At 44.6% G+C, this 27604-nt stretch overlaps 1 protein-coding gene across 1 annotated transcript in view; it reads right to left on the bottom strand.

Moving 5' to 3' along the window:
* The window catches only part of IFT52 (intraflagellar transport 52), a 292137-nt gene extending 264989 nt beyond the window's left edge, over nucleotides 1-27148 (bottom strand). Inside the window, exon 1 of the mRNA XM_086932254.1 lies at nucleotides 27098-27148. Within this exon, the coding sequence (XP_086788380.1) occupies nucleotides 27098-27115 (18 nt within the window). The 5' untranslated portion in view covers nucleotides 27116-27148. The remainder of the gene's footprint in view (nucleotides 1-27097) is intronic.
* Nucleotides 27149-27604: the final 456 nt, after the last annotated feature.

The following is a 27604-nucleotide window of genomic DNA, read 5'->3' as shown; positions in this document are numbered from 1 at the left end:
CGCTTCGGGTGCCTCATATTTCTTGAATGTTTTCCTTTAGGCCGCTGTCGCAGAAGCACTTGTTGCTCCTCTACGGCAGCTTTCTCTCGGGGATTAGAGCTATGGCGCTCGGGGGCAGACACAGTGTGGTCAGCCGGCCACTAGAGGGCGCCGCGTGTAGCACGTCTTGCTGGCAAGTCTTCCATGCCGGGCCGGCATGCACATTCCAATAGTATAGTTCAGAAAGTAACAGTGCGGCCGGGTGCATGATAGCCTGTTTTAGTGCCTGGTTCACTGCCAGTAGTTGTCTCTTGCCACCTAACGCCGAGTGGCACTACGCCCCACACTGGGGTCTGTACTTTTTAACAGCGCATTGTGCGAGTGACAGGTTTGTGTCAGACTGTCAGTCAAACAAAATCCAGTCCAGGTGCAAGTTGAACCCTTCGAATTATAATGGGTGTAGTGTTATCCCGCAGGGTTTCACTCTGTCATGGGCCCTTTGGACTACCGATTATTTGACTGAGAGACTCCCACCTGGTTGTATTCTCTCTACATTTTCCTGCTGACGCCAGAGCCCTACATTTTGAGGCTGGTGACCCCAGGAGGCACTTACCCAAGAGGAGTGAAGTCGAGGAGACCTATATGGAGGAAAGCATGACTTACCACCCCATCGACAATCCCTTTTGCGAGGTCATGGATACCTCTATCATGAAAATGGTTAAGCAGGTGGTGGCACCCCTGGAGCAGGACCACTGTTTCAGTACTCAGAACGCTACTATAGACCCCTCCCTGGGAGTGAAGACACCCTTGGGCTCATGCTCCTATTACCTCCGGGAACACCAACCCTACACGTGCCGCTCCCTAAACGCAAAAAAGCGACCCCAACCCTGGTGTCAATATAGACGCCTTTGACCAGTTGATGAGGGCCTTCATGGTTATCACAAATAGGTATGGCAGCTGTAGGTAGAATACAACATACAGTATTGCTACCTTGAAATGGACAGGTGGAGGTCCAATTAGGACATTCAAAGAATCCCTGTGCAAGTGTGAAGGAAACGGAAGAGGAAGCCTCACACACACAATTGTGTCATGCTACATCATCAACAACCTCTCCCCACACTGGTAGCGCAATGCCACCATTGCAGACTCAACCTCCTGTTGGACTTGGCACAGGCAGGAGTTCTTTGATAAAAGATACTGGATAAGAGTGGTATACAGAACTTACGGTTTCCTGGCGAACTACCGTTATTAAATGGGAACTGTAGGTAAGATTAAAAAAAGAGTGGGACGGTTGTTGAGTGCAATGACTCACCCCATCTCAGTAGCTAGGCCAAAATGTTTCTGTCCTCATTGGACAGCCCTAACAGGTCTGGGGCATTCTTCAGGACCAGGGATCCCTAACTATCTCTTAACAGCTACAACGCCTAGGTCTAGTGAAGTGGAAAAGAAAAAAAAAGGATACTTAAAAAAGATCACTAATATACTCAGGCGAGTCCTCTGGCCTATAGATCCATCAACACCTTTAGGTCTGTGGTATTAGTGTGCTATACGCCGGCAGGTGACCACCCGGTGGGAAAACACCCCTTGGTAAGGAAACTCCTACGGGCATCTGCTTGTCCCTTCCTCCGGAACCTAGGTACTCGACGCTTTGGGATGTCAACAAGGTACTCAATCTTTTTTTGTCATGGTAGGCCAAAAAATATCTTCCAAGGAAGGAGTTATCAACCAAGCTGGCTACCCTATTATGCATAATCTCATGCCGAAGTGTATCAGATGTCAAAGCACTGGACATTACGGGTAGAGTATTTACCAAGGAGGGGATAACTTTCCATAATTCTCGACGTACAAAATGTAATTCACTTGTGGTTTCTTACCCTTCTATTCCTCATGCCCCAAAATTGTATGTGGTGAGGTGTATAAAATGAGGCTACTGAAGCAGACATCCACCCCCATGGGGAGTGACAACTTTTTCTTGCCTCAGTTTCTGACATAGAATGAAACATTTCCTATTGTAATGGAAAGTTTCAAGTCTTTTAAGGACACAGAGGCGAGAATTAACCCACCTGGTATGCATACAGTTACACTCAGATGGACTTCGTAAAGGTGGGTATAATTGTGCTTTACTTCAGGTAATGCTGTGTTAGATCTGAGTGACACATAGGTACTGACGTTTGTTTACTGGCATTTGTGTAACCCATCATGAGGTTGTGAGTTAGAATTTTCATTCACTTCTTTTTATTTTCATTCAGTATCTGAACAAGATTGAAGAGGCTGTTGCATGGAGAAAGAGGAAGTGTCAAGAGCGACAAGGGACTATCAAAGGGGTCCTTAACTGCTGACTGGATACTGTTTTCTGTTTAACTCTTGACCTTTCCCCCAAGGTGTTATGGGAAAGGAAGTCTTTGTTGTGTTTACTTGGCTGCTCTAATAAAGAGTGAAAAAAGTACAGCATAAACTTCGCCTCCGTGTCCTTAACAGAATTGAAACTTTCTGTTACGATAGCTAAGAACTTTTTCATTACACATTACTTTATAGGCTAGCCACTCTTTCATAGCTGAAGAATCCTATGGAACACTGTATCTTGGATTTTTTGTGGTCATAGACTGGGCAATTTTTTTTACAGAGAATTGCTGCTGTGACCTTTTGCACATATTCGAGTATGTGACAATGTTGGATTAGTTTCTCTGAAACGACGTTCGTTTACACATCTAGCTTCGCATAACATTATCACGATGCCTCAAAAACTCTGTATAAACCCCTTTTACACACAAGGTACAAATGTAATTCTATCTTCATCTACGTGGCGAGAGGGCTATCCACATTTCCATACCATTGCTAATCAATACGTACATCATAAGGATGCTTTCTAGTATAAATAATGAGCATCCCATAAGATTAGCAGAGGAGGCACTTTAGCTGTCACAGAAGGTCCCTGCATGTTGAGACTTCACCATGCAGCGGTCTGACATTTCCATGAGGAGGTGTCATGTTTGTGACCAAGAAGGACTTAACCATTCTCTCCTGCCAGGTAATGGGGTTGAATAGTCCCTTGGGGGGGATCCTTGGCTTCACACCTACACATACTCTAAGTACACTCAGAGTGGGGTTGGCATAGTAGGAGTATGTCGGATTACTACCCTGTTTATATGCCTGCATATATACACATGCTTTATTGCCATGGTAGAACTAGATCTACTATTTACTCTTTTGATGCTTGTAATCACTTTCATCTGCTTCTGTATACTGATTATCTCAGCACATTCATTATATAAAAGAATACGTTGGTTCAATAAATAATTGTAAAGCCCACACTATGTATTCTCTATATATTTCTCTGAGCATAAGTAAGCACAAGTGACTGAGCAAAAGGTTATGATCTGTTATCACAATCCCAGAGGGGTCAAGGTTGCATTGTTCAGGGGTTGCCAGAAACCATTTTCTCCCTTTCAGGGATAGGGGCGCTTATGGGGGAACTGTGAGCTAGCTGGCCTCAAGGCAAACATATCCTGCTGCGATGCTTGGAATCAGTCTAGGCACCTCACCCAAAGTTTATATAGTTCAACATATGAGCAGGTCCTATGGATTAGTGGGAATTACCCGACAGTCATGTCCTGGAAACAAGAAATAGTTATCAGTAAATTCTACTGAAAGATTTCAGTGATGCCAGGAGGATCAAGAGGTACAGTTTGAGAATGTCAGTCCTTCCTGGTCATCATCATCAACAAACTTTCCTTCCTTGTCATTTTGGACTCTCCCTCTGCTGATGAGGAGTGTTCTAGGTTTCTTCCGCTGCTGACATACTTCTTATGGTTTTCCAGTCTTCGATCAAAGAAAATCCTAAAGATTTCCTGCTTAAACTCTCATTTCTAGTTTAGGTAAGCACAGCAAGTTATGGCAGAAAACCAATAAAGTATGTGATAAAAAAAGGTAAGCACAGCAAGTCTTTTTGTGCTTCAAAACATGAACTTGGTTTGATAGCTTAACAGGGGTTTGCAAGAAATTAAAGACAAAACCTAGACACATATTTTGGGAGCCACAGACTGGTTCAGCATGGCTGCTCGCTTCTTCATAGTTTTTACCCCCCATGTGAGAAAGAGGATTATTAGTTGGGTGGATGGTACACCACCTCAATAAATATTAGCACTTTTGTTGTTCAGTCCAGTTTTCCAGTCCACCTTTTGAAGTAACTTAAGTTCCTGGGCACAGCCAACATGGCCATCCTATCAGGTAGAAAAAAAAAGTCTACCCCCCCACCCCCCAAGACCTCGGACAACTATCTGGGAGCAAAACGCAATTCACCACAGGGAAAGCATCAGCACTCAGGTGACACTGAATACTGGCAAAATGGCACATTTGGCTCAGGCAGGAAAACTACATCTTTCTACAATTTTCTATAAGCGCTGTTTCCAAAATAGAGATCTAAATTCCAACTTGAGCATTAAGTTGGATTTTACATTGCCATTAAAATGAGTCATTGAATCGTTTTTCTAGCTATTCTCAAACTGGAGTGAAGTATTTTGAGGTGTAATAAAGCAACCCAGTGAGAGCCACCTGTGCCACTCTGAAAAATGACTTTCGAGACTTTTTACTGCCAAGACATATATAAAATAAGTACATGTGCTCTGCTTTTTAAATACCATGCACTCTGCCCTACGGGCACTTAGGGCCTACCTTAGGGATGACTTATAAATATCAAAGAGGAAGTTTAAGCCTGGGAAACAGGTTATTTCGACATTTAGGATTGGCAGGGGAAGGCCTGGTGACATGCTTTGCATTGTTACCTTACTGTTAGCACACTATTTGCAGCAGTTTACTAGTGAAATTTAAGGTGCAGACCCAGTGCACACTTTTGTACCAAATGGTAAGACTTATAAAGCATTTCCCTACACCCTGTATTTACGATAACCATGTGACTACATTGTTAGGTGCAATCCAAAATATTAAAAAGCTGTCCCAGCATAGGTGTAAATATTTGCTCTTTTTCATCCAATCAGACTACGCCCTAACCTTCCATCAGTAAGTTATAGTCTTCTCCTGACTTCAGTTATCTGAGTTTCTCAAACCCTTTCTGTCATCCATCACAGACCACACTCATTTTCACCCATTCACTTTTAAAAATCATCTGCCAAGTTTAATTTCCTATACCCTCGGATCCACCCTCAATGTAATGGCCAGCATCAGACCGAGTCTCCTACACTCAGACGTCAGTGTGTAACAGTCCAGGCTTCTTGTTCACTTTGCATGCTCTGATTCCTGATTAGTCATAGAGCAACCATGCTGAATTTCATAATACAACACAAATTCAATCCTCAGATCAGATATATTTAATTCCACAGTCAATTTCAACAACTTTCTGTCTTCATTAAGATTGATGATATTGCCCAACCCAAGAACCTGGAACCTCCAATGACAATGCATACTATTCCTGTATGCAAACAACAACATTTCAAACTACCAGTTTTACCCCAAGGCTTATGTTTTTCTGTGAAAGGATGTATGAGTTAAACCAACTATTTTACAATACTCTAGCCCTAGAAAAAAGTTAAGAGGTTCAATGTATAATACAGTTTTGCATCTTTCTCAGGTCTAGCTTGACAGCACATTTGCCTGCAAGAGGTCATATAATTTCAAAAAATATATCTAAATAGTGTATAAAGAGGAGCTTTAGTTACACTCCTTTGTTTACATTCTTCCTTATAGAATCACGGGCAACAGTTGTATTTGTTTCCCAAGAAGTACTTCAATAGCTCATGAATGACAAGAGACACTAGTGAAAAGTACCTCTTTTTGAGTGATCACCCTCGTTACATGTTATCTGATTTATGAACTCTGCATATTAGGAGCACTGCTGGCCAGGCCCCAGCGTTTGTACTCTGACTCCTAAAACATGGTAAAATTGATTAATTCCCAATTGACATATTTCACTTTACAGTAAGACTATAGTATATAGTGCCGGAAAATACACCAATGGCACAGAAAGTTAAATGTCACCCAAGGACAGCAGCGCTTATTGTGCCATATACTACAGTGACTAACACATGATTTTTCACCTACCTGTGTACTTTGATTTCTGTGGCATTTAAACCTGCAAGCAAACCTGTTAAAATAACCTTTTTTTGACAGGAACAATCCTACTTTTAGAAATTAAATAGGTCACCACTAATCAGGCCTTGTAGCCCACATGGTAGGGCTCCCAGTAATTAAAAGAGATACCTGCAAAAATATATTTTTAGCATGTAGTCCTTTGAAAAACAGTAGAGACCTGGATCAAATCATAACCCTGCCATTTCGGGCATAGAACAGAGTACTAATAATAATTGAAACTATTTTTTTAAAATATTCTATTCAATGGTGAAGTCAGATTTTTAAAAAATGTTTAAGAAAAGTTACTTTTTAAAAGTTACACTTTACCTGCCTGAACCCCCAGTTTGTTAATTAGCCTGCTGACAGATAGCCTGCCAGTGCTTCTCCTTAATGAGGTGAGGAGCGAAACTGATCCCAGAGCATGAACAATGGCTTAAGCCTTTTTTCATGAAGACATGGGTGTGAGTATATATCGGCTCAGGAATGATAGCTGGGGAGGGTTCAGTAACTTCATTAACTTGAAGGGGACTAGGTTGAAGCTTTTACATTCATAGTTTAGTTTAAGGGATAACCTGGGAACAGAAGCTTTTTATTCATAGACCCTCTGTAGTCATTTTGGCACCAGCCCAGCAGGATGGGGTGCTGGTCCCAAAATCAGTTTGATGTAGCTAAAATGGAGGGGAACTGTTAATTTCCCTAAACACACTCATTGATGGCACGGAAGCTCCCTGCAGGGAAACACAGATTCTACCATGTTGGTTTTACCTCAGAATAGTGCATTGTAGGATAGTTTGCAGAAAGGCAAAACAGGAATAGTTGCAAAGGTGAGAAGGTTTACCCTTGGAAACGATTCCCTCCTTGGTTAGAAGTGGAAAGTCATCCACACCTCGCGAGAATACTTTCCACTTCTAACCAAGGAGGGAATCGTTTCCAAGGGGAAACCTTCTCACCTTTGCAACTATTCCTGTATACAGAAGAACATTAAGAGATTGGACCTGATATTTGAGACTTGTGTGTAGACCTGAAAAGCAGGACCTGCTCCCACTTGTATGAAGCAGATAGAAGTGGACTCTAAGGTTTAGTCAGCTGACCTCCTGTGAGATTACAGGGACACTACAGGGACACTACAAGCTGCAAGAGCCCTTTTTCCTGAAATGACCAGCTAACCAGTAGCAACTTGGATTGGACTGGATCCTGCTGGTGGCCTCTGCTAAATCAAGCTACTGCCCCTAAGTGCTAAACATGAGTCCCTGTGACTAAGAGGAACTGTTGTAGAAACCATGAAAAGTTGGAACTTATAAAGGTTTTGGACTTCCAAGACCTCTGGAAGTTCACGGCAAAGTTGTCTGATTTCAAAGAGACTTTTTCTGAAAAAGCTTCAGCCTTGCCTCACTGGAGGATTTCTAGTTCAATTAAAAAGATCAACAGCCTGATTCAGAGTTTGACGTGCTTGTACCCCTTCATAAACATGACAAATATCCCATCCACTGTATTAGAAATGCCGTAGGATATAATTAACTTGTAATAAGGCAGATGGGCTATGTGTCACATGTGACGGAGTAACCTGTACACCAAACTTTAGATCAGTAACAAAGTCTTAAGGTAAAAATCTTTAACAGGCAAAGGCTTGAAAAGTATTCCCCCAACAAGAGGACTTCATCGGCGCTTCACCCTCCAAAACAGCTTCAGCCAGACCTCAACCAGCAGCTTCAATAGGACCTGGAAGATTTCGACTTCCGTTTCAGAGACTAGGTCAGAAGATAAAATCCTTGACCAGGATGAACCTGCTTGGCGTATTTGATCTGCAACCGCAGTTGGCTTAAATCCACCCACAGTTTCACGGTCAACCAGGAACAGGGAACGCTAATTGGTCCTATACTGTTTCTAGCAGGTTTTTTTTGCTTGATTCTTAATACAGTTATACTGCTTGTTCCCTTATTGGACTTTTTATATTGTCATTCTGCTCGTTAACTTTTTTTCTACTTTTAGAAATGGTGGGATTTTTATTGACTGTAGTTTGTTGACTTTTTAACTGGTCTGCTACTATTAAAGGCTTTACGCATTTTCATATGTTAAATCTATCTGCTCTGTTCTATCCTATCAGCGGGGTGAGCAGACTTGTATATTATTGAAACTGTGTTTTATCTTGATAAGTTTGTGGTTTTATTTCTTGTGGTGGACTCAGTCACCCCAATTAATAATCAGTTTTCTGACAAACCTTAATAAAGATGCTGTTTGAAACAGAGTTAGAAGGCAGTTTGTAAGGTGTCACCACATTTCTTTTGTGAACCAACCAACAAGCACAAAACAAAGGGATAATGTATTATGAACTGTTTGACAATACATTATAAAGGGGTTTTACACTGAGAAATCTAGGACAAATAAGTTAGGAAGTTTTTTACATTGTTTAACACTGAGGGATGTTCTTATACAGATCTAGAGCCAGAGAGGAACAGATGGTCTGACTTTCATTGTGCATATTTGCATTTTTAACTTTAGTTGTGTGTGAATTAAAACTATTTTCCATCAACACTAGCTGCAAGTTGATTTATTAGGTGTTATTGATTGCTTTGTGGAATTCTGAGCTTCTCCCCCACACCACCACATGTGTAAGGCTTTAAGTGCTCTGCCCTGCTACCCTGAGGGGTCAAGTGCTAAAGAGGTGCACTTGGTGCTCAGTTAGAGTTCAAGTGGAAGGTGGTTCCAGGGCTTCGGTACTACTTCTTTGTTTGCTGACTTTTTTGTATTTTTACTTTATTTACTCAATTTTCAAACAGCAACTGAGTGGTCATACACAGTATTTAACATCTCTCCATCCGGTTTGTTTCCAATTTGTGTCCGAGTCCAATGCACACATTATTGTATATTTATCTATGACATAACGGAAGGCTTAGCATCATACATGACTATGTTACTTCAGTTCCCAGTATTACATTTCGCTGCTGAGGTCAGATCCATCAATCTGTTTCCATTTCCCATTGGGTTTAGTAGCTCCCTGCATAACTCTCTCCAGAGTGCTATGTCCTCAGCTAGTTTCTCGTCTTTCCGGCAGGTTTTTATGTGGAATTCTTCTGCAAGAGACCACTCTCCCACATCCCTTATCTAACTTTCTAATGTCGGGCCCGTGTGCTCATCCAGCATATAGCCACCCTCCGTTTGGTCAGCACCAGAGTTAATTGTAGCAATCTATTGGCCATTTTCCGTTTCTTGGGTTGTGTAACTAGCACCAGGAGCCAAAGCTCTGGTTTGGTATTTCCACCCCCTAGCGGACCCTCCTTACTATATTAGTCCAATAGTGCTGAACCTCTGGACACTGCCACGCCAGGTGCATAAACTGCATTCATGGGAACGACTGTCATCTATACGATGGAGCCTCATGGGGTCATGTACACCCACTGCAAGAAGCTATAATGCAACAGCTTCAGACGGGCATTACAGGACACTTTACATGTTAATGCACATGCCCTCGCCCAGCTTTTTTCTAGCAGCAGAACCTATAGGTCCTCATTCCATGCGTTCCATGCCTTAAGATCTAGGGACCCAGAGTCTACCCTCATAGGTTTACATAGCAGTGATACCAGCCTACGCCTTCTGTCGCATGTGAGCAGTATATCAAGAGTCTCAGTAGTCTGAGGCCTATTTGGATACGTGGGCATGTAACCCTAACCAGTTCCCCCAGGCCCACATAGTTGAGATACTGCCCCTGTCCCAGAGCAAACCCTTTGCACGCCTGCTCAAAAGTAATGAAGGTGTCATTTGTATACAAGTCCGCCAGAACCATTCATCCGCCCTCCCTCCAAGCCTGGAAGCACATGTTCTCTACCAATCTTTGCATTAGGGCTAGCTTCCAGATGCTCAACTCCGGGTGGAACGGAGCATGCCCAATCACCCGCTCCACAAACTTTTGCCATATGAATGCCGTTTGTTTGACTATGTATGGTAAATCTGCGCTCCCACCTGTCGCCTCCATCAACATGATTGGTAAATTCTCTGGCTGCACCTGGCCGCTAAGTAGGCCATTTTTCCAATTATCACCCTCATCTAACCACTGCACCGCGTGCTGAAGGTGTGCCGCGTAATAATATAGGTCTAATCTGGGTACCAATAAACAAGAGAGGAGTAACACCTAGACAAGATCAAAAGGTGGTCTGGATGGATAGATGATGAACAAAAGAAGAAAGACAGGAGTCAGACCTAAGGCGCATGCATTTAGGTCTGAGTGGATAATTTTCATGCAAATGCTACCTGACACGTGTGAGAACCACTGCACGACGTTACAGGCTTGTAGCGATCTTTCTTTTAATTACTCTTTCTCTCCTACAGGTTTTTATCCCTTTTTTTCTCACCCATTGTGGGAGTGAAACTAGATCCTACTACAGATTTTTTGTATGTAGGTTCCAACAATAGGAATCTTGGACTGGCAGGGTGTTAGTGAACCTTGACCACCCATTTTCCTACGGTCCTGAAGAAAACCCAGTAATTTCCTTAATACGGGTTGAAACATGTAGACCTTGCACATTGATACACACAGCCATAACTTACTGTAATTGTATCACCACACATTTTATTAATGTCCAGTAGTCTTAAAATAAATTTCATTTTTCACAGACATACCAGGACATTTTTTAACATTTTTTTCTGCACCACTCACAATAACCTGCTCCACTGCATTCCAGGTGTTGTAGCACACCCTGTTGGCACTCGGCCTTCGGGGTGGCCCCGATGATGAAGCATGTCACCACTAGGTGGTGAGTGAGGGGTTTATTATAACCTAACAAGGACTCCTGTCTTTCTTCTTTTGCTTCATCATCTATCCATCCAGACCACCTTTTGATCTTGTCTAGGTGTTACTCCTCTCTTGTTTATTGATACTTAGACCAGGGGACCAGGAGTATTCTCCATTCGCACTCTTTGTGTGAATAGATTCCCTTACTCTCTCTCTTGTTTACACTAATCTGGGTACCCCCAGCCCCCCTCTTCGCATCGCTTGGAGAGGACCTGTATTGCTACTCTGCAAAGTTTCCCCCCCTAGAAGAGAGATATCAATATTGAGTTCAATTGTCAAAATACAATCATGGGGGTACTGTATAGCGTGTTTTGTAAGGCATACAGACATCGAGGCAGTACCACCATCTTTGTCATGGCTATTCTGCCCATTAAGGACAGTGGCAGAGTGTTCCAGAATTCTACTGAATACCTCAGGGACTCAAGTACCCTAGTCATGTCCTGATGAAGTATTTTGTCATCCCCGTGTGCAACCTGTACGGCCAGATACCGGAAGTGGTCTATCTCCCATCTCAAACCCAATTTAGGGTACTCCTCTAATCCATGTTCTCTTAGCCCTGCCAGAGGAAACACCAAAGACTTTCGCCAATTGAGGCGCAATCCCAAATATGTTGCAAGGTAATCTAACAACTGTAAGAGTTTTGGTATCGCCTCACACAGGGATGCAAAGTAGAACAGTGCGTCATTCGCATATACCGAGACAAAGTGAGTATTATTCCCTATTTGTATACCCCAATGGTCTAGATCTCGTCTGGCCCATACTGCCATCGGCTCTATGGCCAAAGCAAAAAGCAATGGAGACAAGGGGCATCCCTGCTGTGTGTTTAGCCCCAGTTATCACTGCACTGATCTAGTTTGACCCAGTCGAACCCTGACAGCTCGTTCCACATACAGTATTCTAACCCACCTGCAGAACAGTGGCCAGGCCCCCTGATATTCTCAGTACATCCAACAGATATCCCCCGTCCACCGTGTTGAATGCTTTTCGAGCTCGATGGAGACCAGCGCCATCTTCTCGGGGACTACCTGTGTCTCATGCATTAAATGTGCTAGGCGCCGTATGTTCATGGACGTGCTACGGCCCGGGATACACCAGCACTGATCCTCATGAGCTAAATACCCCATGTGCGGGCCCAGACTTTTGGCCAGGACTTTACTTCGAATTTTTACGTCACTGCTAATCATGGTCAGCGTTCGGTAGGCCGCCGGGTCCTGACTGTCCCCGCCTAGTTTATGGATCATACAAATTTCACCCTCGAGCATTGTTGGGAATCGATATCCCATTCTCAAATTAAATGTCTTTAGTAGTGGTTGAACTAACTTTGCAGAATATGCCTGGTAATATTCCTTCTGTAGCCCATCGCTCCCCGGAGCCTTAGCCATGTCTGCTATTGCCTCCCCTATCTCTTCTTCAATTATCTGCGCTCCCAGCTCTAACCGGGCTTCTTCAGATAATTTCTCAATTGGAGGGCCTCCAAAAATAGAGTATAGGATTCAGGTCTGACTGACGGATCAGCCATATAAACTTTCATCAAATGCTGTTAAAACTGCTCCAACATACCTGCACAGGTGTACACCAACTCACATGACTGATTACGTATACTTGTTATTAATGGGGGTACCGGTTCCATACGCAGTATCCATGCTAATAGTCTGCCGGACTGGTCTCCCTCTGCATGTAGTTTTTGACGATATTTGGTAAGTGTATATTTGTCCAGTCTATGCCATGTATCTTCAACCTGCTCTCGCTCCTGGGTGTTTCCCTGACCTTGTAAACCCGACTGGAGCTCTACTAACGAGTCCTCCCTGTCCCGCAGTTCAGATTGCAATTGCCTCTATACACTGTACCTTATCCCATTCCTGCCCCACAGATCACCACCTTCATTGCGTCCCACTCATTAGCTCCATTATCTGTGGTGTTCCAATTGAGGGATATGTATTCCGTCAATGTTTTTGAGAGTGTCTCTCTACTGACCTGATCTTTAAGGAGATCCAAAGGTACCTGCCAACAGCGAGGACCCTGCTCCCTGTCAGTCCACTACACCGTACAGCTCACTGGTGCATGGTCGGACAAAAAGAGTGCTAGGTGAGTTATTTCTGCTGCTAGGAATGCAGAGTATTTGTCGCTAAGATCCTGTCTAATCTGCTGTGTGTGTGTTATATGTGGGCGTGAAACACATGTATAGCTTCTGTGTTGGGTGGTGGCCTCTCCAGATATCCCTTAAACACAGATCATGCATCACCTTCTCTAACGGTCATTCGTGGCTTGGGCCCCTGCTAGGTGGATATCTGTCCAAGTCGGGATCCAATACACGTTGAAGTCCCTATACCATATAATTGGGGCGTCTAGGTCTGCAGTGATCAGATCCTGTAGGGTCATAAAAAAGCGGGCTCATCAATATTTGGGGCGTAAGTATTCAATATGGTTAGGTCTTTGCCGTCAAGTTTCCCCCTTAATAACACACAGCGGCCCCGAAATCAGCTTATGTATACTGAAGCATAAATGGGTTGCCAGGAGCCACTCAGATCAAGGTACCCCTAGCGTAGGTGGAGTACGAGGAGTGAAACACCTGACCACTTCTTTTTTTCACTAACCGAGCTTCCCCAGCATCGTCTAAATGCGTCTCCTGCAGGCATGCAAACATTACATTGTGTCTTTTAAGAAACAAAATAACTCTATATTGTTTGGTGTAGGTGCCCATCCCTCTGACATTCCAACTAAGGAACTTTACCTCCTGTGCCATATTCAGTGGTTTGTATTTTTTGCCTAACCATGTTCCTGGACTCACCGCTCTCATGTGTCAACCCGCTCATTTTCATAACACAACTTACATTGAACCATAAACGAAAAAACTAAACTAACCCACCCGCCACCCAAGAACAATACTCGGCTAATATCACAGACGATCCTGCCCATGCCAGAACGTGCACAGCATCCCAATAAGCCCAACAGGGGCAACAAGTAGGTTTTTGTCCCCAGTGCATCCACCCTTTACTTATCAGTGGTCGTACTGCCATTCTGGAGTGCAAATCCCTCTTATACATCCATTGTCGATTTTTCAATATTCCTAGCCAGGTCTATTCTCTCCTGCGAGTACCGCAACCCCCGCCTGTCTCTCTGATCGAGCATCCAGCTGATTCTCACCATATCAACAAAAAGCATTGTAAATTTTTACCGTGAGTGTTCGTGTTGCTGTTCTTTTTTTTTTGTTTAACAAACTTTGTTTTTTTTCCCTTTTATTAAGCATACTATATGCATAGATTCTTCAGTATTATACATCTTCTATATATAAAACCTCCATACAATGAGCATTAAGCCCATCTTTGTGAACATTCAAAAAGCATAGAGAAAACGAAAAATTCTTACATAGCCTTCAGTCTATGTGTTAGGATACACACCATTTATAAATACAATCGAATTTAACTAGTACCCCTCCTTCCCTACAATATCCCACCCACCTCCCTGGACTCTGGCTACGTTGTACAAAATACTAAATAATCGTCCCTCTCCAAACAAAGTTCCTTGAATACAATAACTTGTAGCACTGTTCCATCCAGAACCAACATTGATAGGCTGCATAAAAAATAAAAATAACGTTTTAAAAACTGGGTATTACATTTACTGTTGGTTATGCAGAACTTTAGAATCGTCATCTGGATGTGTTGCTGTTCTAATACCAGGGCTTTTGTGCTCATCACTTAGTCCCTTTCCCCCTCAAGAGGCTCTTCCATCATAGTCTTGGGCACAGTGTCCTTTGTCAATCGCAGATTATGGGTCTCCGCATCCATCTCAGTAGAAACGGCTCCCAGTGAATTATTAGCCATATCTTCGACCACAGGGGCATCCAGCTGAAGTGATCCATCCCCGCCCACCGTGATCTTCTGCTGCGAAGGCTCAGCCACGATCTGCGCCTCCACTCGACTTTTCTGCTGAGAGGCCCTTGTCTGGTCTTGCTTCCCACCTTCATCTCTGTCCCTGCAGCTCGCCAGGCGGCAGCCCATCTCACCTGAACTCCAGCCACTCCAATGGGGAGTCAAAGAAGTGCGCCCTGCCCCCACCAACACCTTTAATTTAGCAGGGTATAGGAGCATGTATTGCAGATTCAATTCACGCAGTTTGCGCTTTAACCCTAGGAAGGATTTTCAAAGGTCCTGGACTTGATTGGTGTAGTCTGGGTAAACAGCGACTTTGTTACTTTCTCACTGGAGATTCTGGTACTCCTGGGCTGCCCGCTGGATGCAGTCTCTGTCCCAGTAGTTGAGGATTTTGGCTATGATAGCTCAGGGCTGCGCCCCCGGGGGCATAAGCGGGACCAGGGCCCTATGAAATCTCTCTATTACAAACATGTCCGACAGTCCCTTAGTTCGTAGCTGGGTACGGCTCTAATGTTCTAGAAATTGTTCAGCTGTTCCCTGCTCTGCTTTTTCTGGCATTCCCAGCACACATATGTTGCTACGCCTTGCCCTACTCTCTTCATCTTCAGCACGGCCCTCCGGGGTCTTCGTAGCCATGGACATCTGCGCCACTTTTTGTTCGAGTGTTACCACTTCTCCTTTCAGTTCCACTATGCCCGCTTCGGCACTCGTGACATTATCAGCCACCTTACATAAGTCCGCTCGTAGCAAGTTAACATCTATTAAGACAGTGTCTATTCGGGCCTCAACTGCCCTGCTAGAGCCTTGGATAGTTGCCATAGCTCTGCATTCCCCCCCACAGACTCCTGCTCCGCCCCTCCAGTCTGTCTGGTCAGCCGATGGGGGGGGGTGGGGGGGGGGGTGCCTAGGGGTGGTATATTGCGTGATAGTATTGGATTCAGTCGGTTTCTGGACCTTTTCTTTGCCCATTGTGGTCCCAGATGCTACGTTCCACTTCTAACAGCTCGACCGGCAATAAGGGCTGCGTTGTCGTTACTCCTCCTCAAGGAGAGCCCACTACCCCACCAGGCCAATGGGTGCGAGTCCTCCCCAGCACTCCATTATCAAGGCGCATCGCCTCACTTGCCAAGCTCAATTGGCTTCAGGCCCCACCATCAGGGGGCTCGAAACCACCTTCCCAATCCTGCAGCCGCAGGGGTGAACCTTTCTTTTCTGTCTCACCCTCAAGGCGGGGGCCTCCAGATTTTAGCTGTTCATTGGGATCCCAGCCCTCAGTGACCTCTTTACCATGCATGGTTTACAAATCTTTAAAGAAACAGGCATAAAGGACCAGTTTCTCAAGCCTCCAGGTCGGGCCACACCCAATAACTTCACCTATCTACAGGGGTCCACCTGCCCTAAAGGTCGCCTTCTATAAGGTCTGCCCTTCTCCTAGTCTTCGGGTTGAGGCAGCCCGCACTGCGCCCGATTTCACTGGGCCAGGTGGGGACTCAGTACAAGGGGACCCAAGTCCTCTGCTGGTGCCCCCTCAACCAGCTATTCCCTGCTGGGGATACCAAAATTGATTAAATTAAGGCCGCACCCACCCAGAGACTAGATCCTCAGCTTTCTATTTTTCTTTTTTTCGGGCCAGGCTTGCCACGTTTGCCCTCACTCTGCCCGCTCCACTCCTCAGGTCAGTTCAGCAGGTCATCTGGCCCACCAGGTACCGACGGCCGCAACACAGGCCAGGGTCGCAGGAAAGGAGCGCAGCTGATCAGCAACTCCGCTCAACCCCAGCAGGGGGAGCCGAAATGAGGTTCTGTCTCCAGCGGGCGTCCCCGCAGGCCAGGTCAATGGCTCCTGCGCACTTCTAAGCACTCAGTGCTGCGGGGTCTGTGGGCCTCCTAGCTCGATTCCATCGGCTCCAGGGATCACGTCAGTCAATTCCAATGTCGTGCGGAAGGTTTCGGACAATATTCTATTGTTTAACATAATAAACTTATACCATTTTTTTTGTTTAGTAAAGGATAGAGAGGTCTAGTTTTCATAGTGTACATTGGTGTATGTTTACTATTTCACTGTATGTGAATTGGTCAAAGTATTTCATGAATTTTGTTGACGTCTATAAATAAAACAGACCGAACATTCATTTTCAATCGATATAAAAAGTGTAGAGTTGCGCTCTAGGGGTTGACCGCTACGTAACCACGCAGCGTGAGAGGCGGCCATTATGGATCGCGCTGGGGTAGCGCGATTTCGGCCGGAGCAACCGAAGACACAGCACGGCCGGCGCTCTCCTGCCCTGAAGTATTAATTATAATAAATACTTTGGCCCCATATCCCCTGTGTCCTGTCATCATTATCACAGAGGCAATAGTCTCACTACAGTGGTGACGAGGTCGGGAAGGAAAAAAAAAAAAAACGAAGGAAGAGAAAGGACCAGCACCACGTGGCCAGAGACAGTCTCAAGAAGCAGGCAGAAACACGGAGGAGCAAAGCAGAGGCACAGCAGGAGTGCGTGGCAGAGGCGCAGGAAGACGCACCTGAGCAGAGAACACGTCTAAACAACCAGGTACAAAGGGCACAGAGACCCAAGGAAAGGGGAGACAGTAGAGGTCCCTAAGTGACTCCCATCAAGAGAAACAGGGACGCAGGACAAGTAGACAAGAACAGGCCCGCAACTAGCCCAGCAGAAAAGAGAAGGAAAAATACTGGGTGGAAATACGGAGGAAGTAACCAGGGAAGGAAGACACGAATCAGACAGAGGCCCTGGCGGAGTCAGCGAGAAGCGGAGCAAGGGACGCAGAGAGTCCCCAATTCCAACCAGAGCAGGGCGAGGAAACAAGTGCACCAGGCAGCCCGAGAAACCAGGAGATAGCACCGAAAAAGCGCGAAGAGATGTGTGCGCAGGCGTCATCCATGACGACACCGATCCCATTTCTACCAAAACCGGGAGAGCCCCTGATGAAGTGGGAAGACTGGAGAGAGTACATCCTAAACTATATAAAAGCCCTAGAGGATGAGAATGAAGAAGCTTTCACGAGCAAGAGAAAGAAAAGAATACTCTTACACAACTTAGGCCCCGAAGGGATTAGAGTGTTTCAGAACCTGGTACCCAAGCCCAGGCAAGCAGCAGATGATGACGTGTTTGCGCACGCGATAGAAGAACTAAATGAGCACTACCGGCCAGCAGTGTGCACGTCTATAGACCAATACAATTTTCAGCAGAAGAAGCAAGAGATAGGAGAGTCAATCGACGAATATGTAGCCGCACTGAAGAAGTTTGCGACGACGTGCAAGTTTGGCACGTTGCACGATGGTTCATAAAGGACCAGATAGTCATGCACACCACCAACATAACCGTGCAAGACAAATTGTGGGCGAGTGGCGATGCCACGCTAAAGGAAGGGATCGCCATAGTGAAGAAGGCCGAATTGACAAAAAGGTGCGCGGATGCAGCAAAGAGAGAAACAGTCCCGAGGCCCATGGTGAACAAGGTAGACGATGAAGAACCCGCGGGAAGAAACAAGGGTGCAGTGACAAACAGTAGAGGACCCAACAGATGGCCTGGAAAACCGGTGCAGCAAGGAAAGCAGAATAGAGGAGGCAGAAACACGTGCTATCGATGCGGCAGTCAGGCCCACGAGGACTATGACAAGAGATGCCCGGCGTTCAGGGCAAAGTGCATGTTCTGTGGCATAACAGGACACTACGAAAAAGTGTGTCGCCGGAAGGCAGGCCGCAACACAGTGAAATATGTAGAACAAGACCTAGAAGAAGCAGAGGATAGAGAGCACGAAGAAGAGGACACCGTACTGTGCGTGGAAAATCAAGTGCTAGGTGTAGACGTCCAAAGATTGCGCAAACCACAATGTGACATGCTGATCGGAGGAGTACAGATCAGAATCGTAGTAGACTCTGGCTCACCATATACTATCGTCCAAAGAGCAGTGTGGAATGAGAGGTTCAAGCCCCACTTAGGACCCCGTTGGAACCTCCGGATATAAGACCTTTCACATACACGGGAGAACGAATCCCCATGGTAGGCTACAGAGCGCTAAACTTCGAATTCAATGGATGAAGCGCGGAGTGCAAATTGTACGTGGCGGAGAAGGGCCAATCGGTCCTAGGCTGGATGGATCAAGGAGACCTAGGCAAACAACTAGATCCAGGAGGAGACGTACAAGTGCTGATAACGGCACCAGAACAATGGTCGGACTTAGAAAAAATGAAGAGGGACTTCCCCAAGGTATTTGGAGGGAAGGTCTGCAAACTAGAGAAGTTCACACACCGGATAGAACTAAAGGAAAACTCCAATCCAGTATCTCACAAGGTGCGGAATGTCCCCATCGCGGTGAAAGAAGCGGTACAACAGGAGCTATGGAGATTGGAGGAGAATGAAATAATCGAGCCCGTAAACTGTGCGGAGTGGTTGGCGCCCCTAGTGGTAGCGATGAAACCCAACGGAAAAGTCCGGCTATGTGTAGACCTGAGAGAACTGAACAAGTGCATCGTTGTGGAGAAGTTTCCCTTACCCCGCATCGAGGAAATGTTGGCTAGGACCAAAGGAGTAAAATGTTTCTCCACCATCAATCTCACGTCAGCATATCACCAAATAGCCTTACACCCTGAAAGCAGGAAGCTAACGTCGTTCATAACACCTTTTGGGTGTTACCAATTCCGCAGGATGCCATTTGGACTTGCTTTGGCAGCAGCCATCTTCCAAAAACGAATGCACCGTCTCTTCAAGGACATGGAGAGGGTGCAGTACTTCCAGGACGACATATTGGTGATAGGGAAAGCCCGGAAAGATCATGACACGAAATTAGACAAGGTGCTAAGTGTCCTAGAAGATAAAGGCCTCACAGCGGAGTGGGAGAAGTGCCGGCTTGGAATGGCCTCAGTCACCTACCTAGGACACGAAATAGGAGAGCAAGGCATTACACAGAAAAGGGAAAATGTAAAAGCCATTTGTGATGCCCCGCCTCTATCCAGCAAGGAAGAAGTAAGATCCTTATTAGGGATGGCTGAATATTACAGCATATTCGTACAACACTTTGGGACCAAGACACATCATCTAAGGCAACTCATAAGGGACAAAACAGTGTTTCACATGGACAGAAGAGACGCAGAGGGAATTCGAAGGCATCAAGAATGACATCAGCCAAGCCATACCCCTGCAGGGATATGACCCTCAAGGACAATCAGTGCTGACGACAGATGCCAGTGACAAAGGACTGGGAGCAGTCCTTATGCAAGAAAGGAGAAATGGAACGACAGAAACTCTCAGCTTTGCCTCCAGAGCCCTATGAGACACAGAAAAGAAATTCTGCGTCGTAGAGAAGGAGATGCTGGCAGTAGTATGGGCCATGGGAAAATTCCGCCAGTTCCTATGGGGCATGAGGTTTCAACTGAAGACGGACCACAAACCCCTTGTAAAAGTGCTTACATCCAGCGGACATGCAAGTGCTACTCCTAGGATAGCCAAGATGACTCTGAAATTACTCAAGTACCGATACGACGTGGAGTACAACCCGGGAAATAAGAACAAGGTAGCAGATTACCTTAGTAGAGCTGCCGCGATGGAAAGAGCACTAGACGGAGCAGAAGAGAGTGATGAGATGGTGGCCTTGATGGAAGACCCGAAGAAGGTGATTAGCAACCAAGCGTGGACGGGAGCATATGGAGAAGACCAGGACATCCAATAAGTGAAGGAATACATTGTCGGAGGATGGCCAGAAAAAAGATACCTGCGGACACCCCTCAAGAAATTTTACTAAGTACGAGAAGAATTGTCCCTGGACGACAAATGCACCTTCCTGTACAGAGGAGACAAAGTCGTCCCCCCGACGTTGTTGATACCACGATTGTTGGCTATTCTACATGAAGGAAACCTAGAGATCGTGAAAACCAAGATGAGGGCCAAGCATGGATACTGGTGGCCAGGGATGGACATTCAAACAGAGAGACACGTGAGAGAGTGTGAGCAATGCCAGTGAGCTGACAAGACGATAACACCTCTGAGGCCAGCCTTAGGGAAATTCATCAACCCGAAGAATCCCTGGGAGGAGTTATCCATAGACATACTGGGATCAATACTAGACGAACAAGGTACCCCAAAATACCTATGCGTCACAGTGGATAGATACTCGAAATAGCCTGAAGTGCACATACAAGAAGAAATGGACACAGAAACGTTACATAGATTCCTCACTTCAACCTTTCTCAGGGAAGGCATACCGAAATCAGTTTTAAGTGACAATGGTCCCCAGTTTACCTCGGAATATGGCACAAATATATGGAGAGGAATGGCATCAAACCCAAACACACTTCCATATACCATCCTGCTGGAAACGGACAAGTGGAACGCTTCAACAGAGTACTAATGGGGTCCATCCAGGCGGCCATCACGATGGGCAAGGACTGGGAAAAAGAAGTCCAAAACATGATATGGGCCTACAGCATCACCCCGATGAACACGGGGTACAGCCCCTTCCAAATTTTAGGGGTAGAGATTCTTTCACTAAAGATAACCTGGCGTGGAAGGAGAAGACCGTAACTAGCAAATGGTCCCCTGCAGTGGTGCAGCACAATCTAGAAAAAGCCCAAACGATATATACTGAACATTACAACAGAAGAAAGAACGTGAAGGAAACATCCCTGGAGAAAGGAGAATGGGTCAGGGTCAAATTGGCGTTAATACAGAAAAAAGGTGACAGCAAATACAGTCGACCCTTACAAGTAAAGGAGGTGTATGACCGGGCTGCATTGCTTAGTGATTGGAATGTGTGGTCCCAAGATCGCATGTCCCGGTGTAACAAGATCCTACAATGGTACCCTGAAGACAGAAAGCAAACAACGATGGACCTGAGGTCACAGGAGAATGACATTGTGAGCCCGGAAGGAGAAGGGAGCACGGTAGCGGAAAGACAGGAAGAAGAGCAAGGGGGCAGTGAAGTCCCAAGAGCAGAGGTATGCCCAAGAGAAGAGAGAGAGACTCCCAGGAGAGAAAGACCGAGTACACAAGAGGATAGAGTGGTGGGTCCAGCAATGAACAGTCCCCGAGAAGTGACTTCCACCCCGGTAAGACGGACACGGGGGCAGAGCGATAGTGAGACCCACAAGATATCGAGACTATGAACTGGGAGAAGAAATGTAGTTCGATTTATGTAGAGACTGTTAGTTTCTTGGTTGGTATAAAAAAGGGGAGGTATGTATAGTTGCGCTCTAGTGGTTGACCGCTACGTCACCAAGCAGCGCGAGAGGCGGACATTTTGGATCGCGCTGGGGAAGCACGATTTCAGACGGAGCAACCGAAGACACAGCACGCCCGGCGATCTCCTGCCCTGAAGTATTAATTATAATAAATACTTTGTCCCCATATATCCTGTGTCCTGTCATCATTATCACAGGGGGAATAGTCTCACTACAAAAAGTATGACACATTAGCCAAACAAATGCTTAGAATCCTAAAAATAGCACATCAACATTTTTTTTTAAATATAAATGCTAAATTATTGGCTAAATTGTGCAGGTAAGTAGACCATAGTGAATGTCAAAGATGCTGCTTTACAACTAGAAAGCAAATACATTTAATTTAAATGGAAAAAAAGTTGGGCAGCTTCGAGCTGGACTAAAATACTTTTTCTTTTTAAAAGTCAGGACAATGTCTCACCATTGATTTATTAGGTGTTATAATGTGTGTCTGCAGAGTTCCGAGGCTCTAACCAACACCACTTCCCAGCTTAAACCTATGACTCCTCTGCCTCCCTACTTTCGGGGTCATGGACAGCTGCTAGGAACTGCTGCAGAACTGTTTAGAAGAGGCCACTGGCAGGGTCCTGGAGCAGAGAGTGAATCTCTGCAAGAATTAAGTGTTTAGGGTAGTGTGTGGAGACTGTTCACTGATGTAACAGGAGCTCAGTTTGGGTTCAATATTAAGGTGGTCCCAAGACACCAATGGTAAAAGATGAAACTCTTATTTCGCTTATCACAAATAAAATGTAACAGTAGTACAATGTAATATCAAAATATGTCAAATGAGAGAGTTATGATGTCAAGTAAGCTTTTAGCAAAAGCAACTTTGTGCTAAGCAATTAAATGATAGAAAAAGCATTGTATCAGTCTTCTAATATTTAACCTTTCAACTTCCACTCATGTCGTTGGATAACCAAAACACAATGTTGCAACACAGATTTTCATGTAAAGTCGAGGATAACAAACTTCTCCAATACAGTCATAAATAACACAATGAACAGAGATCACACAGGAAGCAATTTCCATATGAAAGGATTGTGGAGGAAATTGAGAGTTGCAGTTTAGCAGATACCAAAAAAGTGTCTCTCTATATCAGAGCACACTGTGAGTAGATATCTGATTCTAGGATGAGGAGAAGATTGGCTCATGGTCTCAACTTTTGCAGAAATGTCACAAGTGGTGTCGGAGAACAACTATCCCGCTATATACTTCTCTCATAGTGAGAGCCAAGGCAAGATAATTTGGTATGCAGCAGGCTTAGGGCACCAGTTTATGATGTCTAAAGCCAGATTAATTGCTTTAAAAAGCTCATCGCTCAGGAGAGCCAGAAACGCGTGCAGCCTTGCACACTGAACAGGAGCTATGTAGTGGTCGGTTAGGGGCCAGCAGTTGTTTACATTTTGATTGGGGGGTGCTACTCCAACAAAGGTGGCGAATAAAATTATGGGCTGTACCAAGTTCAAGTTTTTATTTTATGATTTGGAACTCGTGAGAGGTCCACATAAAAAGTGCAACAGCAAAACAGTACAAATATATAAAATCATTCAGTTGTTACAAAATAAAGATGACCGACCTGATTAATATAAATTCAAAAAGCATTTAAAAAAGTTAAATATTCTAGAACAAAACATTTCATTAGGGGGGCTTAAGATCGCTTTAGAAAATGCATTGGCAGATAGAATACCTAATTTCAGACAAATTGGTCTTATCCACTTACGTCGTGAATTTGACAAAGCTGGGCAAATAAACAAAACATGGGAGAGGTCTTGGATCGAATGGTTACACAAAGTACATATGTTGGAAGAACCATACCATTTGGATAGGAGATTATTCAAGGGTAACATGTCTTGTCTTAGCAAGTACCAAAAACGCCGAATGCCATGTGGAAGATTCCAAGATACATAATATTGCATGGATTTAAAAACATAGGAATTAATCAACGACAGACTGCTTTTCTTTGATACAATAGAGTCTCTATCCGACATAAACGCTTAACCTCCACGTTGCTGATTTTAATAATGCCTTTAATTGATAAGAAGAAAGTGAAAACCATGAGGATTCTTCCAATCGCAACAAAGAGACCGCCTTTCTAAAGTTTTTTACGATTGGAGAAAGTTCTTTTAAAGGACCCAGTAATTCCTTTTGAATGAGATGTCTTAACGTGGAGGGTTCGCATTTAGCTAGATAGAAGACCCATCTGACTATCCCAGCTAGTCCTTGGACCCAGCTACTTCTTATGCCAAACTCAAGCCTAAGAGAGGCCACAGAACAGGCGGAATTAACAGAGGATAGTTGTCGCAAGAGTCTACCTTCAATAATGTGGAGAATACCCCATTTGTTCACATCAATGAGTTCAGTATCGTACAGTAATGAGGCAGGGATTTTTGCTCCGAAAGCATCTAACAAGTAGGGAAAATGAAGTTTTCCTGTGGCTTTATAAAGAGCGTTTAGACCCTTGCCCTGCGTCAGAGCCTTGCGCATATTATTCTCAATATGGGCCTTGTCACTCATATTACCACAAATTATTTTCCCCAAAAATACGTATGAGTTTACGATTTCTAACTTATGGCCACCTAATGTCCATACGAAACTCCCATGAGCAGGTTTTTTCTTCCCCGACATGCACATAACTTTACTTTTAGAGATGTTTATCTGTAGAAAGTGCGACTCTGCGAAAATATGTAATGCCTGTAGACGCTTGTTCAACCCTTTTGGTGTCAAATCTAACAACAATATGTCATCGGCATACATTAAACACACAATAGCTTTATCCCCCAATACAGGAGCAATTCCACTGCTCAAAGATAGAACTTGAGGGAGATCATGAACGTAAAGGGAGAACAATAAAGGAGCCAACAAACAGCCTTGTTTGAGTCCATTGGCCGAGGGAATGGATTCTGACAAGCCTCTTCCTCCTCCCAACAATATTCTGCACCAGGTATCCGTATGGAGATCCCGAATTAAATCCAACAGTAAAGGTGGGATGCCTAAAAACAATAGTTTCCTCCACAGCAGGTGGCAGTCAACTTTATCAAATGCCGTGGAAAAATCTATGAAGGCAAGCTTATACCTTTCCACCCCGGACTCTGATGTATTTGTCCATAATCACTTGTAAAGCTGTTAGATTATCCATGGTGCCATGTCCTTTACGGAAACCCGTTTGTTCAAAGGGGAGAATATTGTTCTGATCTACCCATTCAGATAACAGTTTCAAAAGGCATTTGGCAAAGACCTTGCCAACGGCATCCAGAAGGGCAATCTGGCGATAATTTTGAGGCAAAAGTCGATCGCCCTTCTTGAAAAGGGGAACCAAAATACACCCCTTCCAAGATGGGAGAACAGCCCTATTCAAAAAGCAGCGAGCAAATACAGGAAATAGAATTTTACTCCACTTTGTGCTACTCTGCTTTAAGACAGAGATAGGCAACTCATCTGGACCCATGGCCCCTGATGTACGCATTTCACGGATTGCCAACTCAATGGACTTTTCCGATGGGGGTTCCTCATGAGCCAAATGCACCACGTTGTAACTTCCCTGAAGTAAGTGTTCCCCATTGCTTGCATATAGATTTTTAATATGCTCAACCCAGATTCGTTCCTCAATAGGAATTGGGGAGGGGCTCGACCTTGCACCACAACCCTTACCAATTAAAGACCAAAATGTTCTTACTCGGCCATGAAAAGCTGCCTCTCTCAATTGCATCCAGATTTGGTCTTCCCTCTCCTTACACAGTCTAAGCTTTAGCCTTTTTCTTCTCCTTTTTAATAAAGTTATCCTGCAAGATCTTTCGGGTAGGATTTTCAAATATTGGTCCCTTACCAATTTATTTATATCTTTTTTTAATAGACGAATGGAACTGGGAGGTAGGGCTGGAAGCCTGATTCTTTTGGGGTATCTTGCTGCAGAGGTCACATTCAGCAATAAATCTAAAAAACAATCAATTTCAGGGCTGTACCACAAACCAATGAGAAATGTAGCGTTATCAACATACTTCATTAAAAAATGTCTCACCTAGGGATACACTCACTTAAATTACTTGCTAATGAAAAACAAAGCAAATTGAAGCCATGTCCTCAGGAGAAAAAAAACTTTTATATTATTTACACAAATTTAAAAGATTATGCAATAGCTCATAGGGAACTGGAACTCACAAACAGCATGACAAAGTAGGCACGGTGAAAACTCTACAGCCTGAACATCCAGTCAGAAGTATATCAAAGAGCCTATGTGTCACACTTGGAAGAGGGTGGTAAGTAAATAATGACAAAAAAATATACCTAAAAAGTGTAGCCCCTCTCGAAGTTATGATTCCAAAACGGCCGTAAATTGCATAGTCTCGATCTTGTTTACGCATGGGCGAAAGTGCATGTGGTTCCCCATTTCGAGGTGCGCAACCAGGGCATGTGCCGAATTTGCCCACAAAATGTGTGGTAGATTTTACCTAGCAAAAACAGTGTGGGCACAAACTAAAAACCCATTATATGAAATTTAGCACTCCTATCCTACTATAGAAAGGAAACTTCGCTTTTCAATTCAATCAGAACTATAGCAGAGAGACTTCAAATCTGACTTGCAATGGAGTGAAATACAAAGAAAGCACGTAGATGCTTTCCAGGTCACTCTCAATGTTTCGAAATCTGATTTACGCACCTCCCTCCATGTATACACCAAGGTGAGCATGTGTCCTATTTGCCCACACTATTTTCTCTAGGTTTTAACTAAATAAATTGTGCAGGTACGGGGAGAGATAGCACCAGCCACTTTACACATTTCCTCCATAGCGATCTTGTTTATGTTGCATGTGGGAGATTGACAGCCATGATTTTTACTTTGTAGAGACATCCACTGCCATTAGACACCCTAAAAGTCTACTTAAACTGTAAGGTGACAGCTTCAGGGAGGGGTAATCTACAGCGATAGGCATTGAAAGGTTAGATCTATTACCATATTCTGGATCGGGAAGAATGGTGGGTTGGCATCGAAACGGAACAAAACCAGTTACTGAAAAAACGGAAAAGGTTATCTGCTTGAAAGAGAGATGACTGTTAATACTGCCCGAGCCGGAGCATTCTGTTTGACCGAACCTGAAGTGGAGCCCTACCACCCGTACACTCACGGCAAACCACTCTTTACCTCTGTGTTCATCACCATCTTACTCCTGAGTCAGACGCGTTGCATTGTGGAGAGCGACACGGTAACTAAGAGCAGCTTGTCCTTAGCAACCGCAGAAGGGCACATTGTCGCTAGGAAGGAAATGGCTAATCAGTTCACCAAACAGAGACTAGTTCCATGGATTATGTCTACGATGAATTTCTACCACATAGATAAAATAAACACGGCTCTCCTACGTAGGTTGTAGCTGCCAAAAATTTCCTTTTGTAGAAAATCACTACCCCCCTTTAAAGAAAAGTGGTGCGGTCCGCCAGTGACGAGCTCTGGCAGCCATATTTGTTGTCTCCTGGCGTGCACAAGCTAGGAATGTGGCGATGACATGCAGCTGGACAAAACAGAGTAAGACATTTAGAACCATTCAGGCTTTAAAGTGGGACGCAAAAATGGAGGATCGGTTTTCCTGAAGTGGGCGTGGGCTATGTAATTTGGGGAGTGGCTTATACACGTAAACTTTTTGCCGTCAATTGC

The sequence above is a fragment of the Lissotriton vulgaris genome, chromosome 7, assembly GCF_964263255.1.
Source record: "Lissotriton vulgaris chromosome 7, aLisVul1.2, whole genome shotgun sequence".
Taxonomy (NCBI): Eukaryota; Metazoa; Chordata; class Amphibia; order Caudata; family Salamandridae; genus Lissotriton; species Lissotriton vulgaris.
Note: the sequence above shows the minus strand (reverse complement) of the source record. Positions and strands in the feature narration are given on the sequence as shown.